At 40.6% G+C, this 19,130-nt stretch overlaps 1 protein-coding gene across 5 annotated transcripts in view; it reads left to right on the top strand.

The window, feature by feature from the left end:
* Positions 1-19,130, top strand: part of RABGAP1L (RAB GTPase activating protein 1 like) — a 150,030-nt gene that overhangs the window by 105,841 nt on the left and 25,059 nt on the right. For 3 of the 5 annotated variants that reach the window (XM_083446304.1, XM_083446306.1, XM_083446305.1), the window contains one exon: positions 216-344. In XM_083446304.1, the coding sequence (XP_083302430.1) occupies positions 216-344 (129 nt within the window). Of the gene's footprint in view, positions 1-215; positions 345-7,735; positions 7,910-9,012; positions 9,733-19,130 lie in introns of those variants that run through there. The other 2 variants (XM_083446309.1, XM_083446307.1) reach the window with 2 other exon arrangements.

Below are 19,130 nucleotides of genomic sequence, written 5' to 3'. Positions count from 1 at the left end.
CTATATTGAAACTCACATCAGTCTGTTTGCAATATTTAAAAATATGCTTTTGATTTCCCAGAAAGAGACCCCCCCCCAAAAAAAATAGGGATTTGTGTTTACATCAGTGCAATAGGCCATTAAATGTATTCAATAGATGATGAGTACAGCCCTTAGCAGAGCCAGTGTGACTGTCTTCTGTGCTTACACCACTTCTCCAATGTGTTTCATTGCAGACCTCCAAGGAGGATCTTCTGCAAGCTGATTTTGAAGGAGCTTTGAAGTTCTTCAGGGTACAGCTGCCCAAGAGGTACAGAGCTGAAGAGAACGCTAGAAGGCTTATGGAACAGGCTTGCAATGTAAAGGTAAGGGTTATCATTTTGTCTGTAAATAAGGTAAAATTAGGCAGTGGAATTAGCAGTTGGATCAAAGATCCATGGGAGAGCTTTTTTTAATGATAAAACTAAACATCTTCAGGGTTGCCAAATTTCAAAAAGTACAAACCAGGACACCCTGGAAGTTGTTGAGCTGTATTTTAGGAAACCACCGAAATTGTTGAGCTTTCTTTAGACAAACCTCAAAGTTGTTGAGCTTTTTACGGTTTATTTGCCAAAGATCCAGGACAAACTGGCGCCTGCTGTATGGCAGCCCTAATCTAGGTTGGGTCATTATTTTTCTATATTCTGTATTTTTCCCACCACTGCTGCTCCAATGAACTTTGAATAATACAGCCGGTTATAATTGAGAAATCTGGATCTATAGCTTAATCGTAATTTCATTGAAAAGCTTTCAGTCATACATAAGCCCATTGATAATGGCAGCTGTATAACATTGACTGCAAAGAACGGTCTGGGTATGTTTATTATATAAATGTAATAATAAAAATAAAAAGCGAAGCTTGTTGCAGCTGCTCCTTTGGCTGGTGGGTGTGGCTGGATTGGCACCCCCCCCCCCCATGCAATGATGCTTAGTGCTTATATTTTGTTGATCTGTATAAACTGTTTGTATTTGAGATTTTTATACTTTCTTGACACCATTTTGTTTCTGTGTTCACTTTTTTGGTTAAGGTTATCAGCTTTCACATTTTTTTAAATGTGTAGTGATTCAAGATCAATAAGAAAGATTTAAACCATTTACCAGAAACACTGCCAGAGCTCAGGCAATTGGCAAAGTACTACAGAATACAGTGGTACCTCAGGTTACAGACACTTCAGGTTACGGACTCCACTAACCCAGAAATAGTACCTCGGCTTAAGAATTTGCTTCAGGATGAGAACAGAAATCGTGCGGCAACGGGAAGCCCCATTAGCTAAAGTGGTACCTCAGGTTAATAAGAACGGACCTCCAGAATGCATTAAGTTCTTAACCCGAGGTACCACTGAAGCTGAATTTTAACATTTTGCTTACACTATCCTTAGTTCCTGCAGCCACCCCCCTGCAGCTCTGCAATCCAGGGAAAACATTGTTCCTTATGTGAATCCAATTCCTTAGAGAGATTATGTGGAAGAATAATTGTATTAGGAGAATAGATGAAGAAGCTGCTCCTCTTCCTCCACCTCAGATCATAGCCTTAGTGGCTGCATTGTGTAAAATAATAATAATAATAATTGGTAGTTCATCTTGAGTTGTTTGGGAAAACTGATCATGTGCCCTGTGCTGTGATTTCCCCCTTTCCAGCCAATGATGTCAGTGTCACAACTGCTTCCTCCTTCTCTTGACCGCTCTTACGGCAATATCATAAGTGGCAGCTATGTATCTAAAGTTCTTCCCAAATAATCAACATGTCAGATCTCACTATGCTAGCAGACTGCAGCAGGAGGCAGTGAGGAGCATGGTTTCATTCCCAGGATAAGAGATGTTTTAGGAGGCTAATAGCTCCCCACATCCATCTCCAGGAAAGATGTAAAGTCCAGTTTATACTTGACAGTTTTGTAAGCACTGCCTTTGTGTTTTTATTTAACTTCATCTGCACAAGATGGAGGTGTTGATGTTTGGTGGTTCAGCAGATCTCAGAGTATGAGGGCAACCTATTCTGTATGAGGTTGCAGTCCTCCTCGTTTCAGAAGTTCAGGAACTCTTCTGTATCCGGTGCTATTTCTGTTAATACTTTCCCCCCATCTTTCCAACGTGTCAAAATGCCATTTGGTGTCGAATACAATTTTTAGCAGGGGGGAGTTGCTTGAGCCAAAATGGCACGCCTGGGAGGCTGTCATGTTATTGAGGATAAAGGAAAAGAAGACTCCTCAGTGGAAGCAAAGTTGATGTTAGGACAGTTAGTGCATGAGGATACATTTTATAACTATTTAATTCTGGTAGGTGCTAATCTGGTTTTATTACATTTGAATTGCTGAAAATAGTGACTAAATGAGCAGAGGAGGTGATTGCATTTTCAGTACTGATTAAATTATGTATTTTACCAAGTTTACCTAGGAATGTTGTCACTGTTCCTGTAGAAAAGTGGGACTTTATATTCAACAAAGTTTTTGGAATATGTTAATCTTATCTGACTTATTTTCCCATTTTTGCCTTTACCACCTCAGTTTTGCATGCAATTTCTTCAGAAAAATACTAATGCTATGTTGCTTTAGCTGTTCCTTGGCAAGCCTGTTGCTTAGCAACTGCCAAAATAACAAAGGGGGGCCGTATCTAGCCATTTTCCTGGAGCAGCTTCTTATTTCTTCCTATTTCTTTTGCCACCACAATTAAACATTCACTTCATTCTTCACATGGAGATAAAATTCTGAAGCTGTGTACTTGTATTTGACATGTGTTTTGTTCTCTCTCCACTACATGGGTTGCGTTATGGGTCATTGCACATGTCAGCAGGCATGCATAAGCCTGTTCCACACCCCTCCACCCCCTTCCGGGGCCAAATATGGCACACGTGTCTGTGGTTGTGCATCAATCAGACACACACAAAACGGTTGCCGCCTGTATTATCTTTCTCAGAAATCAAATACTCTAGTGTGGTTCAACCGCCAACACCTCAGACATTGGGGGGGGGGTGCTCTCAAAAATAATTCTCATGACCAGACACTCTGGGTTGCATTTCAGTTTGCCAGGTAGAATGATTCACCCTCTCCATGCTATTCTGAGGTTTTGGGGGCGCATGAGGGAGAGGGGGAAAGTCCCATAGCATGAATGGAAGTCCTTGCACAGGGCTTCTGCTGACTGGGCTCCTTGAGTGAATCCTGCCCACAGTCACACGGCATCATACTTTCAATCTGTTCCCCAAGTACTTTGGCTGCTTCAGTTTCACATTGATCTGGTTTGCATATCACAGCAAGCCATAGTCTAAAGCAAAGTATGGCTTAATGTGAATGAGCAACATTATATGTATGCTGCTCAAATTGTGCCTGACCTGTTCTACCATTTGGTGAGGTGGGAGGAAACAAACCACAGCTCTGACTTATCATTACATATGAACCAGTCTTTGTGGTTTACTTCTTTCCAAATTCTTGGTGTTTGCCTTCTAGCAAGGAGGCAGATCCCTTTATTGCAACCCAGGGCTAGGAGCCACCAGACAAGATAGCTGCAAGGAGTTGAAAAAAGGTGAATGAGCAACTTCTGCACCCACCGTGCTCCCAAGTAAGGAGAACAAGTAGCTATTTAAGGCAGGATGGGAGAGCCCACGTGCAGTTCAGCAATATGGTCACTATGCTGAGTTGTGTCCTCACACAGCTTGTCTTTTTGGCAGCGGGAACCACTCTGAAAGAAAGAGCAGACACATGCCTCCTATATATGTCCTTTTGCACCCTGAAAGCAACATCCCACAGCCATGTTACTCCAAAGTGTCTCACTAAAGCCATTGGGACTGTAACAGAGTAATTGGCTTGTGAACTACAGTGGTACCTCTAGATGCGAACGGGATCCGTTCCGGAGCCCTGTTTGCATCTAGAAGCAAATGTAACCAGCGATGACACGTCTGCACACGCACACGTCGCTTTTCACCGCGTCTGCGCATGCGCAAGCGGCGAAACCTGGAAGTAACACGCTCCGTTACTTCCGGGTTGCCGCGGAGCTCAACTCGAATGCCCTCATCCCGAAACACATTCAACCCAAGGTATGACTGTATAACCATTGCTTGGCTTCTCAATTAAGTTCCCTTAATGTATTATAAGTACCAAATTGTTCTCTGAGGAAAGGCAACATGCTGTTCTTTTTATTAAAAAAACACCAAAAAACAAAAACAGACCAAGGGGGAATCATGATAGAAGTTTATGAAATGATATTTTATTTGGGAGAGTTTTGTTAGGGAGAAATTAGGTAGGAAATCTGTCTTTGCTATAATCCTTGAACTCGGTGTCATTTAAAGAAGCTATTTGGTAAAAGATTCCGGACACACAGTATATAACTAATTTATGGAATTCTCTGCCACAAAACATGATGAGGCTCTAGCTTTGATGTCTTTAAAAAGGGATTAGAAAAAAATCATGGAGGCTGTGTATAATTGGCTATAACTCATGATGACTCTCTGGAATCCTCAGGTTCGTAAGTGATATGCCAATAATGACCAGTTGAATGGGAGCCGCAGTGGGCTTTGTTGGGCGTGACTCAGGTGGCATGAGATCTTGTCTTTAGCACTGGATCCCAGATCTCATGCCCTTGGCAATGGGAGGGCTTGAGTCTCCTTTAAAAAAAATGTGCATGCAGCTTACAAGATTTATTCCACCAGGAGGCTGGCTGCATTGCATATACTCCCATGGGGTGGGGGTCTGTTTTCCCACCTCTCCCAGTTAACCTTCGTCTTCGGGGCTCAGTGGTGGGGGTGAGTGCAGAGGAAGAAAAATAATTGGGCTCAGGAGGAGGAGGAGGAGGGGGCTGTGAGTGTGCACCTGGCATGAGGTGTAGGGCTGAAGAAGTGATCAGAATACAGGAGGAGGAGGAGGGGTGGGATCTGAACCATGCTGCCTCCACTGCCCACAGCAACTCCTGGCTGGTCTTTTGTTCTTCTCAGATGAGTCCAAGGGGGTGATGACAGAAATTTACAATGGCAGACTGGGGTGCTGAGAAACATGAATGGAGCCTGGACTAGAGGAAGTATTTTTCATTTTTATTTGAAGCGGATTGGAGACTTGTTTGATCGAAAATACTGATTTAGAAAGTTCCCAATTCCATTCCAGCATTTCCCCCCTTCCACTTCCAGAGCAGCTCCCCTGGCTGCTCCCTCTTACATTAATCCAGTTGGGAATGCTAGGAATTGGCATGAGAAATCGCTTTGGATATGGGAAAGAATGGAGTGATGAAAGGGAGGGGGAATGTGTTTAGTTTTCTAAACTAAAATCTGAATTGAAGACAGAACAATATTGATTCACAAAAGGGGCTTCTGCTAGCCCAGTGGCATTTCTGGCTTCCCCACCTCTCTGTGTGTCTTAAATGGGGAATTAACCATGTTGGTGTGTAAAGGAGAAGTTTGGAAAGGAGGATCCTTGCAATTTTTACTTTGGTGGACTAAAACTCTCATTGCATCTCATGACTTAAATACAGAGCTTGCGGAATAAAGTGGTGTGTGTGTGTGTGTGTGTGTTTCTATTTAAACCAGAGCCTGGAAAAGGTAATCTTCACTTTGTGCCAGTGTCCCCACTTCTGCCAGATTGCCTTGTATGTCAAACAGGTAGACCTGCACAGGTGATCTTGTGTGTTGAAGTTAATGTTATATGTTACTACAAACTCTTAAATGGCTTTTCTTTGTTTCTGAACAAGCAAGAATGTTTTGTGGCATGTTAAGGAGTAACAAATTGTATAATGGATAACCATTGGCGAGATGCATACAACACGGAGTGGCAATTGCGTCATTAACATTGGCTGTTGTCAAGAGCAGTTCACAACAAGCCCAGAAACACCTACTATAGCTTTGGTTTCCATCTTAATTTCTAACGAGTGATATAGTTGCTCATTTGTTGGACTTGTGTTCTTTATTTGAATGACATCCTCTCAGGGGCTTCAGTTAATACTTAAAGTGCTATACTTAATGACATCATTGGGGCTTCCCTGCAACATCACTGGGGGCTGCCCCCAGGGTCTCAGTTTGGGGCAGTGAAATCTCAGGTAAGAAAATTTGGTCTGGGGTAGGACTGCCAGGTCAGGATGTTCCTGACCTGGCAGTCGTACCTCAGACCAAATTTTTCCTGAACAAATAGGCCTTTTTTTTTTTTTTTTAAAGTAAAGCAAGCAGTTTGAGAAAATGATTTTAGAGATAAATAATGCTACAGTTACTCATAAGTAACAAATTTAAAATGAAGAGAAACACATATGACTATGGCTTTTCTAAACTGTTACCCTAATGAAGTCAACACGTTATCCACTTTTACCCTCTGTTCAGATTTTGAGTCTCTTCACAGTCATCTCTTGGCTTCTGCTGCTAAAGTGCTCTGTGACCAGTGTTTCAGCTTCAGATCCAGCTCTACAAGTTTCAAACCCCACAGTCCTTATCCTTTTCAATTCTGCAACTATCTACCCTATTTTCCAACTTGGTTTATACACTATATTTTCACTTGCCAACCTTTTAGCCAGTTGAAAGGAGAGTAGATTTCTCGCTAAGTTTCCATTTCCCTTTAATTGTCTGATTGGTACTCTTAGAACTAGCTGCACCAGTGGTCTGATCTCGCAGATCAGTTTTACCTCAACACAAAATGCCTTGTTAACAGTGAGTTAAAATCTCACAGTCTAGTGTAGAGCGTGTGCATATGTGTGCATGAAAATTTATAACTAGTGTTTCTGTTTAGAACCATAACTGCAATCTAGAATAAAGGGTGTAAAACCACTTCCGCCATTACTTCTGCTGTAGCATCATTGTGAAATGTTAAAGCAGTAGCCGTTGGATTAGTCACTGTGGTCTCAGTAAACTATTCTGCAGAAATGGTTTGAAATTTCTAAAAGGATCTTTGCAGATGGGTTGTCTGCACCTGGAATCAAATGTGGAAAATAGACAAACTATTTACAAAGAATAAGTCCTCTATTTCCAGTTTGAGAGAATTTCAGAGACTACCTCCCAAGTATGCTTGGAGGTTTCTCTTGACCTTCCCTGCCAAGCAACTCATTAAGAGTAGAGGGAAGCAGAGAGTGACTCCTGTCTCCTGATTTGTCTTCTAGGAAGCCAGTGTAGCAAGCTAAAAGAGGGAGCTAGTGGATGCATTTTTGTTAATTAAGTATAGTAGAGGAAATGAATTTTGCGGCTATTGTCATTTCTTATGAATAGAAAGGGACATACTATGATGCTTGAAAAGTGGTCTACAAAAAGAAGACAATTTATAAATTAAAAAACACAATACTTTAAACCATACAAAAAGTTAAAATGCTAAAAACAGATTAAAATTCACACCGCTTGGGTAGACTTGTCTAACCAAGAATGTTTTTAGCAAGTGTTGGAAAGAATACAGTGAAGACATCTGCTAGATATCCATAGGCAGGCAGTTCCAAAGTGTAGGTGCTGCCACACTAAAAGGATAGGGTGGGATATGCAAAATTCTGACTCCCAATATTTTTGCCACCAAATGATTAACTTAAAAGTTACCTGGATACTACTGACATGTTTTTAAGGTTGCCTTTTTTTGGGTGGAGATCTTGCATTCCTCACCGTCTTCTTTGATTCTGCCGCAGAATTTTAAGGAAGTAGTGTATGTAGTTGAAATGCGTGTGATGGTTGTTGTAATTTCATCCCTTCCTGGAAGGGAACCTGGGATCAGGGGACGCTCCATTTCTTACCTCCTCCTACAACAGGTGTCTTTGTCCACTTGCCTCGTGCCACACACATTATCATACACCCAAGCTGAGTCATTGTGGTGGTGAAACTACAAAGGCTTTCACTTCTAGCAAGCTTTTTCTACCAGGAAGTTGAAGCAAAGCTGAAGGGAGAAATGCTTGCTTTGAAGAGGTTCCCTGGACCTAGTAGCTTGCTTAGGAAAACAAAGTGCAAGTTTTAGAAGCTCAGGTAGGAATTAGGTTCACTGGAATCCAAAAAGAATGGTTTGTTTACTGCTTAGATCTGAACTACTTCCCTGGGAAAACAAGTAAGATTAACCTAGCTTCAGTATCACAGAACTGCATTGTTACAAGCTTCAAATAGGATACATAGGTTTTTCATTGCACTTAGTGGGTTAAACGTGACCAGTAGCTCTTAAGGATTTCTTAAGAGGATTTCTTTGCATTTTGCCTGCCTTAAGCCTATTAAAATTCTGTGCTGTTTCCTAGCAATAACAAGTGGTTTTTACTCCTCCTTTATTAAAACGGAAATGTTTTTTATCCGCCATGCTACAGCTGTGTCCCAGCTTCCCTGTTTAATAGCAAACAACACCTGTTGCTCTTGAGATATACATGTAATTTTTGAGAGGGACCCCTGAGGAAAACAGGATGAAATGACGAGCAGTTTTCTTTGGTTTTATTTGGCAGAAGAAGAAAAAAAAAATGTGACAAAGTTGCAGCAGTTTGGACCAGGAAATACCATATGACTTTTGTGGTGACCAAAATGTACTCTCATTCATGATAAATGTCAGATATATATCTGTCCTTGTCACTGGAAGAAAATGCTATAGAACAGGGCAAAATATGCAGTAAGTCAGTCAGGAATGGGTCCTTTGATGTTTTCTCCTTTCTGTTCTTTAATGTAAGAATATTCCTTTTTGATTAACGGCTTGTTGTGATTTGGAGGCTAGGCATGGAGTTTCGCATGTATTGGTAAAACTATAGTTGAAAATTCTCAAATGTTTCAGATTTTGGTGCATTTTCTCCCTTTACATATTTTTGATAAACTTACTGGTCTGAAACCACAAAGTCCTTCTGCTGTTAAAAACTAGTCTGCAAGGAGGATTTTCTTTCTGTGCTCTTCTGTTTCTGTTCTCTACTGTTTTGTTGAACAAAGGCATACATTTTCTTGTGAATGAAGGCCATGTGGATGAGATTTTATCCTTTTGAGGTATGATCTTACTCTCTGACTAACAGTGAAAACTTGTCGCTGTGATCTTACAGGTATATAAGATTGTTTCAAGGCAGCAATATAAAAGGCTGATGAGGCCCTATATTTCTGTTTTATGTCAGAATAATTCAAAAAGAAACAAAAGCAGACCCTACACCAGAGCAAACCTGCCAAAGAAAAAACACTATTTCCTCAGGTATCTGATAAGAGACTCTGGAAAATTCCAAGAGTGGCAGAATACTGTTCACTCCTTCTGTGGGAATCTGTGGAATAAGCATAAAGCAAGTCGTCTTGTGAAATCTGTCCTCCTCCACTAAAAAGAATCTTTTTACTATGGTGAAATATTACATTTAAAGAACAAGAAGTTGTGGGGAAACACAAGAGAGAACTCTGTTATGAACTGAAGTTTTCGGATTTACCCCTGCTTCATTTGGACTGGAAAAAATACTTTTTATTGCTGACCTTAGCGAATGACTGTTTTATTATCTGAGCATATGAACAGGTGTTACACCTCTACATTTCCTGCAAAGATAAGGAAGATTCCCAGAGGAAAGCAAGAGACAGGCGCTGGGGCTGGCTGCTGTGTTTCTTTGCCTTTTTGCTCCTTCTCTGACACTCCACCCACTTAGTCTCTTCAAGTGGGTGTGGACAATCGACACACAGCTGAGCTAATTCTTTGTCGTTGGATACTGAACCTGTTGCTGGCACTGCTAACAGAGTGTGCTGACAAAATGATGGAAGAAATTTCCATTGTGGTGGCCTACGACTCCCATGTTTTTAGCAAGCTATATGATGAAGACTTTCTGGCCAGCCTGGTTGCAGTCAGCAAACCCAAATATGTGGTAGGTGTCTAGATTGTGAAATACTGTTCTATTTTTTTTCTTCAGTACCATTTTCTTCTTCAATGTCTGTAGTAGGGAAGTGATTCTACTTGCTCTCTCTCCCTTAGACCTCATTGACTTGACAAGGTTCTTGAATAGTACTGTGCTAAAACCCTCTCACACTGTCAAATGTCTATTTTTGTCGAACAACCATGGATTCTTATCACACTGCTCATCCCTGGTGTTGTTACACTAAAAGAGATTCTGCTGATGCCTCAAGGCAGCCTATAGCAGGTCTGGCCTTGCTTAACCTGTAGGACTAGTGAACTTAATTTGCACAAGAAAGGATCCTCTTCAACTTGATTTTATTTATGTTTATGAAAGAGAGATGGAAGGGAATGTGTGTGATATAGTTTGTTTTATTTGACAATGGGAACTAAGGAGTTAGGCTTCATGGAAAAAGTAGGTTTGGGGGAGAAAAGAAATATGCATATGTGATACTTAAGTTTTCATGGAAGTAAGTCCAGAGTGGCTCTTGTGCTGCTTATGCAAGAACTGAGTGGATTTATTATTGGGAATGTTAATTCTCATTTTATCTATCTGCAAAAGTACAGGCTTAAAGAAGTTTAAGCGGTGTAATCTGCAGTTGAGGTACATTCCATTTAGGTAGAAGTTAGACCTTTTACTTACTGCAAAAAATAATAATAATTCCACTGATTTTCAGCATCGCTTTAATACTTTTACATAGATGGTGTACTTCCTTAATGATACAACATCCAATGTTACAATGCTTAAAATGGGTCCACAGATCATGGCTTATACTGAATAAAACCCTTGTAAAAATAATAAAACATCCAGCTAGTATTGGTAGACCATTGTGGGGTTGTGTGTTGTGTCTTTTGCTTTTCTGCATCACCATACCAAAAACAGGTTTTTTAGTTGCTCACATAGCAACTCTGCGTACAGAGATACTACTAGCTGGTAGGATCTATTTTGGCTTCTGAGTGGTAGCTATAGCTTAGCTTCCATACCAGCAAATGAGCAACATCGTATTTGCATGTCATTTACTGTTCAGAATCTCACGCTGGGATATAACATACAAAGTTATAGTTAGGCAGCTATATACAAACAAATCCTTGAAATATCAATATCAAACTTTCAAACTGAAGAGCCGAAAACATGCAATACCACTCCATGTTTTTGGTCTGATATTCTTGTTCTCATTCCCTTGTCATCTTTTACAAGCAAGGACTCTTTATCTCCCATATCGCCTTTACTATTTGTCATCATTGTAAAAATGTCCTACTCAACAAAGACATCCTGATGTTAAGGAAGAGAGAAAATTATGTGCCATATAAGAGCCCCTCCCCCAATGTCCTTTAAGAATTTAAAGCAATGCCACCAAGATCCAGTGATGGTAAGGAATTCTTTCCACCTGGCTTTAGGACAGGTGTGTGTATGTGTATACCAACCAAATTTTTATTGGTTTTTAAACAAATACAAATACAATAGCCATTAAACACCTATCCAGCAGTACAGCTAACGATGTTTGTTTTATCCGTTGTCTCTAGACATAGACTTACACATTCAACATTCAAACCACTCCACTGAGAATATTGGGTAGTTGGTATAACCAGGTCTTGATTTTGACCATTAACATAATTAAAAAATGGGGGCCACGTTTCTTGGAAGGTGTCTCTGTTTGTTATGCCATTAATTGCCCTCCTGTGTCTGGTGAGACCCTGAGACATCCCAGATATTATTTCCCCAAATGTTCAGGGGTATTTCAGTTTGTTTCTTCCATTGCTGAGCTACCGCTAATCGTGCTGCGGTCAGTAAGAAGCCTACTAGTTCACTGTGGCACAGGGTGGAACCTAAGTCTATGTCCAAAGATTGTAGGGCTAAGGTAGGATTTGGAGAAAGGGGTTGGCCTGTAATTGCATATATAATGGAGAATACTCTATTCCAAAAGTTTTTAATGTAAGAGCATTCCCACCGAACATGAATAAATGAATCAAGCTTTCCACAGCCCTTCCAACATAAAGGGGAAGGGGGGGGGGGCGTTAATTTTTGCCAGCCTGACTGGCGTTTAGGACAGAGATTTAGCATCAGTAATAATGTTAAAATGATAGTGGCAAGTCAGCAGGCTGAATCTGTTCTGACTAGGACAAAATAAAATAAACAAATGAGAAATGACTAAATTTGTTCTCCTTCCCACCAGGGCATACTGGCAAACCTAGTCAGAATCCTCAATCAGGCTATATTGCATGACAGATAGCTTTGAAATAGAAATGATCAACTTAACAGTGAAATCTTTATGCATATCCAAAGTTCTGTGCCTGCTCAAGCGGTGTTTTGCCCCCTATTAGAATTGGATAATAAGAGGAAGACTGTGTTAGGAAAGCCTTATTAACAGAGAGGATTACAATTTTGTGATTATAATAATCATAGTGATAAAAATATGCAATTAATCAAGATAATGTAGGGACTTGCAGTCGTGGGGAAAAATACTAGCTTTATTAGACAAGAAGAAGCAAGAATACAATCTGACATTTTCATTATGCAGTTGTGATTTTTATTGTGTTTTGGAGAGAATGTTTATATCCATGCAGGTTTACTTCATCAAAAGTAGATGTAGCGATAATAGCATTTATATGGTGTTGAAATTCTAGACATATACTGTTGCAGTAACCTTTACAGTCTTCTCTGTAAAAGAGCCTTGCTTTGAAAATGGCTGGGGCAGAGCAGAGGGAGGGAGAGGCTTATCTAAGACCATCTACTAAGTTTGTGGCTGAGGTGAGAGTTGAATTGGGGATTTCCACGACCACATTATAAATTTTAGCATGATGCCAGATAGAAATCATTTTTTATTACTGTGATGTAAGATGATGTGCCCTTATATTCCCTCGTCTGTTAAAAACTGGAGAGAATGTCACCTCCCATCAAAATAGGAGGTGACTTTAAATACTAGGGAGACTTTAAATACTAATTTTTTAATGAATGTGAAGGAAACCAAGATTTCAGTGGTTAACTGTTTTGCTTAGTAAAGTTTTGTATTCTCAATTTGCAGGGTTTTGTTATTGGGTGAAAAGTTTAAAATATGCTAATTACTCTGCATCCTCACAGACCTTGTAGCATCATGCCTGGTGTTCCAGTTCTCATGACCAAACGACATGTGAGGTTAAATGCACTTTTGCACCTAATGTGCAGGTGCAAATTGCATCAGCTGTGGGAATTGATACTAACAGAATCAGTGCAGGCATGGAGGGAGAATATTAAGTTTCCCCACCAAAACCCCTCTTTCGAAGCTCGTATTGTTTGTGGGCAGATTCCCCACTGGTGCCTCGTGAAAAAGTCCTTGATAGAAAGTTATAGAGAAAGTCAACATTGAAGTCAGAGACAGCTATCAATCAGAATAGTACTTTCCAAACAACCATTTGTAATTTCTAATAATTGTTTAGCCTCTTCAATATTTTGTTATTCTTCAGAAATACATTTATTTTAAAGAGATGCCCAATCTATATAAAATGCTTCTTCAGTGAGAAACCTCAACCCCATTTGTTTATTTAATACTTCTGGATGTGTATCAACTAAAATTTCCATTTCTTTTTCACTTACATTTTCAAGATGGATGTGTATATTCCAGCATTTATGACTATGGCCTGGTTTGCACATTGTGGTAAGACCGATTATGATTTATCAGGACAGTGTGAACATGTGGGCTCCTGGAGGGGAGCTCCCAGCTGCTTTGCCCCCCACTCCCAGTCTTTTCTTAAGTCTTTGCCATGTGTGTTGTTTGAACTTGTGCTTGTCCTGACTAATCATGAGCTCTAGCCAAGAACAAACATACGAGTGCAGTCCCAGGTAGCTATAGTTTGTCTTAGTGTGCCTTGCCAGTGTGCCTCAATCTTACAAAGTTGCAGTCCTTTTTCTGGGGGGACGCAGGGGGATGCATACCCCTAAACATTTTGTGAATCTAAGTTTTGCCTCATTGAGGGGCAGTATTTCAATATGAGTAGAGAAATGAGAGTACCCTTAAACATTTTTTTTAGACAAAAAGCACTGCAAAGTTGATCCTGTAAGCACATTCAGTGCCAGTAGCACATTTACTCCCTGTCCACCATTCTGTGTAAATAACTAATATTGCCATTTATTGGTTCTTGCTAATTTTTCCAAGTAAGCAGTACAGTATTGACAAGTCGAAATTGGTATTAATGTAGTGGAATAACCTCTGTAGTATGGAATCATCTCCAGATTAAAGATCCCAGAGGTGGTACTTCCATGAACACACATGTAAGATATGGGTCCCTTAACATCATTAGGATCACAAACAGCAGATTATTTTTAGTCTGCCAAATATATTTTCAAAGCTCCCAGAGCCAACCTCTCCACATATCTCCTTCCCTGGAAAGGTCCTCTTATATATCAGCTACTACATCTGGGACAGATGATAAGTTATCACAGCAAGTGGTTTCCTAATTGCCGTCATAGGTGCATACCCTAAGAGATCACTGCCAAGACACAGCCTTCACTGCTATAATTTTTTTAAGGAGAGAGACCGTGGCTCCAACTGAAGTTCTGTGTGATTTCTTTCTGGGAGTGCTAGTAATCCAGAAATGTTGGTGGCAGTGATGGAAACTGTTGTTGATGGGAACATTCAGTTCCACTGTGCTCTTGTGCCCCGCCAGTGCCTTGTAGAATTATTTGAGAACAATTGTGTCTTAACTGGGCAATGGCAAGCAGAAGTTTCCTGTTAACAAAGCAGTTATGATGCAATTTTTCATGGTAATTGATCCATAATCTAATACCTAATTTAGTGGCTTCTGAATAATATTTGTAAAAGTACTTGGATTATGAACAACAATATGCTGTAAGACTGATTGCTGTGATTTGCGTATGTTAGCTTAATTCCTGGAAAGAATGACAATGGACTTGAAGTATTTTATTAAGAAAGAAGTGGGCTGAGAAAGATGATTGTAGTAAGCTTCTCTTAAGCCATTTTTCACGTGGAAAAACAACAAAACTTATAGTGCCTTTCATACCCTGGTTACTAAGTATACTGCTACCTGTTAAGGAGCAATGATGCTAGGGGCTTGTCCACTCTTCTGCTTCTTCTGTGCATAGGAAAGCACAGGTCTGAACGGTTTCTTGCTTGTCCCTTGCTTTCTAGGCATGGGTCTGAGCGGGTTTGCCGTTGCCCCACTGCTTTCCTTTGGAAAACACATTCTTTAGTGCTGAATTGGAACAAAAGGCAATCCACAGAAAACCCAATTGCCCTTTTGTTCCAATTCAGAATTAAACTGCTGGTTTTCCCTGGGGCAAACAAAGTGTGGATGAGTCCTAATTTTGTGCAAATTGTTCTAGAGTCAGTGCTCCTAGTGTTATGACAATAAATGTTGCACATTTAAATTATATTTCTTGGCGGTAAGCCTATGAAGACATTAATCTCTCAAATACCAACTTCCTGTACAAAACTTCCTGATTAAAACAGCCCCTACCTATGAAATTTTGACCATCCTAGAACCTTTAAAGCAAAAAGCAAGCATTTCACAATCTAAATTTTACAACCAAAAACAAAGCACATTATGTCTGAAAATTACACTCCTCTGCCTTTTCCCTGGCAGTTGTTTCTCTGGGGGACCACCATGGATATAACCACTGTTATCTGATTACCGATTCCAGTTTCAGGGTATGAGGCCGTAGCATGACTCGAAAAAGATAATAGAAGAAATGCATGTGCAATAACATAATTAAAAATCCAGTGATGCATTTGGAGAGGGGTGTGTGTGTGTGTACACACTCAAATGCAAACATAATGGACTCAAATTCCCATCTCCCAGTCAGCATGGCCAATGGCCAGGGGTGATTGGACTTTTAATTCAACAGGAGAGTCATGGGTTTCCCCATTCCTGCTCTGAAACAATAACTTTGCCTCCACCCACTCAGTATTGTAATTGTAGCTGGTAATTGTAGCGGTTATTCTTTTTTCTACTGCTGTCAAGAGAATCATGGCCTGATTATACTGGTTTCACTGGCCCTTCCAACTTTTCTATGTCGTTTCTGGAAACAGAACTTAAGCACTGAAGTCCTCCAAGGCTAACAGAAGACAGGATAACTGACAAAGGCAACGAAACCCTGTGCTCTGCACCCCTGCAATTGTTGTTCATTTTGGTTACGAGCTAAGCATGCTGTGCTGGGTCATGAAGGTGTGAATTGTTTCTTAGCCGCATTAAAATTGCTCTAAGTTAGAGCTTGAAGTGGGACATGGGTGGCGCTGTGGGTTAAACCACAGAGCCTAGGACTTGCTGATCAGAAGGTCGGCGGTTTGAATCCCCACGACGGGGTGAGCTCCTGTTTCTTGGTCTCTGCTCCTGCCAACCTAGCAGTTCAAAAGCACATCAAAGTGCAAGTAGATAAATAGGTACCGCTCCAGCGGGAAGGTAAATGGCATTTCCGTGCACTGCTCTGGTTCGCCAGAAGCAGCTTAGTCATGCTGGCCACATGACCCGGAAGCTGTACGCCGGCTCCCTTGGCCAATAAAGCGAGATGAGCACTGCAACCCCAGAGTCGGCCACGACTGGAACTAATGGTCAGCCCAACTGGATCAGCCCAACTAGCCTGGCCTCCTGTTCTGTCAGTGGCCCATCAGAATCCAAGCACCAGAGCACTGTGGTTCCACAGTCAGAAGCAGAGCAGAGCCATCATGGCTATTTGTCATTGATAGGCCCCAATCCAGCTGTGAACTTCAAATACGGCGTTGTTTTTGCTTGTTTTGTTGTCACGGAGTAATTAACAATTCCTATATTACCGTGGCAGTCTGGAAGCCGTTTTCTTCTCATACCACTCCTGTGATATGGGAACTTTGTGGACAGTGTCAATAAAAATAATAAATACAATAAAAGGGGGGTTGGGCTAGGTGACCCTTGAGTCCCTTCCAGCTGTAAGATTCTGTGAGGTCACTCCTTCCTAGATGAATGCTGTCTTTCCACTCTGCTCTGATCATATTCAGGTGCAGGAACCACTTTGGTGGGATTGTTGAAGCAGTTACGGTCTGCATCAAACATTGCCAGAGCAACATGGGAGGAAGTAATGAAGAAGCAGCTTCCCCAGTACTCCTTTAATGGATGAATTGGCCTTAAAATGGCCACCCTTCCAGAACTGCAGTGGACCTTTCCTTCCTTTCTTCTGAGGGCTTTTGTGTATGGTTAAGCACCTCACATAGAATACATTATTTGGATTGTCTTCCCATTTGGATTGTTCTTCGGATTGCCCTCCAGGAGACTTCAGTAAACAATAATTCATAGTAAGAAATTTCCAGTTTTGGCTTGTCTGCTGTGTCAGGTCTGGTATGTCGAGTCCCTTGATTAGATTTCTTACACAGAAAAACAAATGGGTTTTTTACATTGAAATTTTACTTTGGCTTTTCCCTCTCCCTTGAGCAGAATCTTTATATCTGTAACTTTGAGCCTAACGTGCTGAGACAACATATCTCTTCACACCTAATAGCAATATTACTGTTTTCGGGAGGACAATAGAAGTATTAAAAAAACATGGGATAATTTTCTCTATGTGACTTCTACATTCATTCTTTCAAACATTAATCTATTAGGGTATATTATATTTCTTTTACTCTAATTTAATTAGTGTATTCTATGCAAAGCAGGTTATTAATTGGAACCAATTGATTAATAACTTTAGTATGAGTCTATGGGCTGTATGTGATCATAATTTGTTATGCTAGATTCCAGTCTGAGCAAAATTATATAGAATCTGAGCTGAGCTTTCTGTAACTGAAAGACAATTTGAAATATTGTATTTGTGATTTTAAAAAGTTCCCCAATTAATATTGATTTGGCATAGAAGCATTTGTTTGCCTGTTTCGAATAGACTATGGAATGAAAGCTCCACCTACTTTCCTACCTCTGTAATGGAGCTAAACATGGAATTGGAGCTTGGACACATGGGCTAGTGATAAATGTACACTCATTTCTATTTTATGGTAAACACATTCACATGTCATGAGCAAAAACAAGCCACAGTGAGCCATGGATTTGAACACAGCCTCCCTTCTCCTCCCACAGGGCTGGGAGAAGAATTTCAGAAGCATTGGCTTTCAATTTTGGTTAACCACTGTGGGGCATGTTATCTAGACCCAGAGGAGTGGTTAACATAAACTTATATTTGTTTCAGCAAGTGAGCTTCAGCAAACATGCTTTGAAGTTGGCTTGTTTGAAACTAGCCATAGTTAATGTTAACTGCAGTTATTTGGGCTTTAGGACACAACAAACTGGTTAACCAAATCTGAAAGCAAAGCTTCCAAGATGGAGGAGAGTGCCTGAGCCTAAGCTTTGCTGCTGCTCATTCTTGCCATGCACGTCATGCACTAGCAATTAACAGCAATTTTACTTATTGCTGTTCCCTCAAAAGCCAACTTTAGTGTTTCTGTCACTGCCCCTGCAAACTCTCGAATCTTCTTTTGCCTTAGTGGCAATGCTTTACACACCAGTTTATACACTACCCTGTATTTTCTGTTATTGTCTTGCTTCTGTTGACAGAAGGGTAGTGGCAAAACATCAGGGAATATAAGAAGTGCATTTGCTGAGAGGTATCCTAGCAACATGTTAGGAATCTGCTGTGTCCCCATGCACAAAACATCAGCATGCTGAGGAGGGCACAGAAGGCAGTCTGATGTGCTTTGCATCTGTTCTTCAGGATCTGGATTTTAAGGGTGTGACCAGAGTCTTAAAAGCCAAGGATATATAGGAAAAAGAATATGGGTTTTAAAAACCTTTATTTGCTTAGGTCTGCCCCTCTTTCTTCCTGACTGATCAAATTGAAGCATTTTTTGCCTCTGAATTATACTGAATTAAGATTGTCTTGGATAGATAGGGAAGGGAGGCTTTTGCCTTCTGTTTTATCTTGTAAAAACTGAACATTATTGCAAACCCTGAATTTCTTCTTTTGGAAAGAAATTGACAAAGTAATTTGAAAGAGCAATATTAAGACTGCAGTTCTACCTTCTCTCCCCAAGAGCAGTTGTGCTGATGCTATTGTTGGACTCAACAGAAGTTAATTTAATATTTGTTGACACACTATCAGTGTTAACATGTAGCATCAAACCGTGGTTTAATGCTACATGCGTGATCTGCAGTAAGCCCAAGTGAAATGCTGGGCTCATGCACTACCTTCTTCTGCATAGCTAGGAGCAGGATTTTGTCAGAGATGAATCCTCAATTTTGTCAGAGTAAAAATTCTGGCTTACAACAAACTTTAAACAGCCCAGCTTCATACATCATCACAAGATTTGGAGTGAACTGTCATAAAAATGCAGATGGCATCCAGCGCTATCTTTTGTTCCATCTGAATCAGAGAGGTGGTTGAGGTGTTGGACCAGTGCTTGGAGGTAGTGATGGCTTGGA

This window comes from Podarcis tiliguerta (assembly GCF_965153285.1).
Source record: "Podarcis tiliguerta genome assembly, chromosome: 6".
In the NCBI taxonomy this organism is placed as follows: Eukaryota; Metazoa; Chordata; class Lepidosauria; order Squamata; family Lacertidae; genus Podarcis; species Podarcis tiliguerta.
Note: the sequence above shows the minus strand (reverse complement) of the source record. Positions and strands in the feature narration are given on the sequence as shown.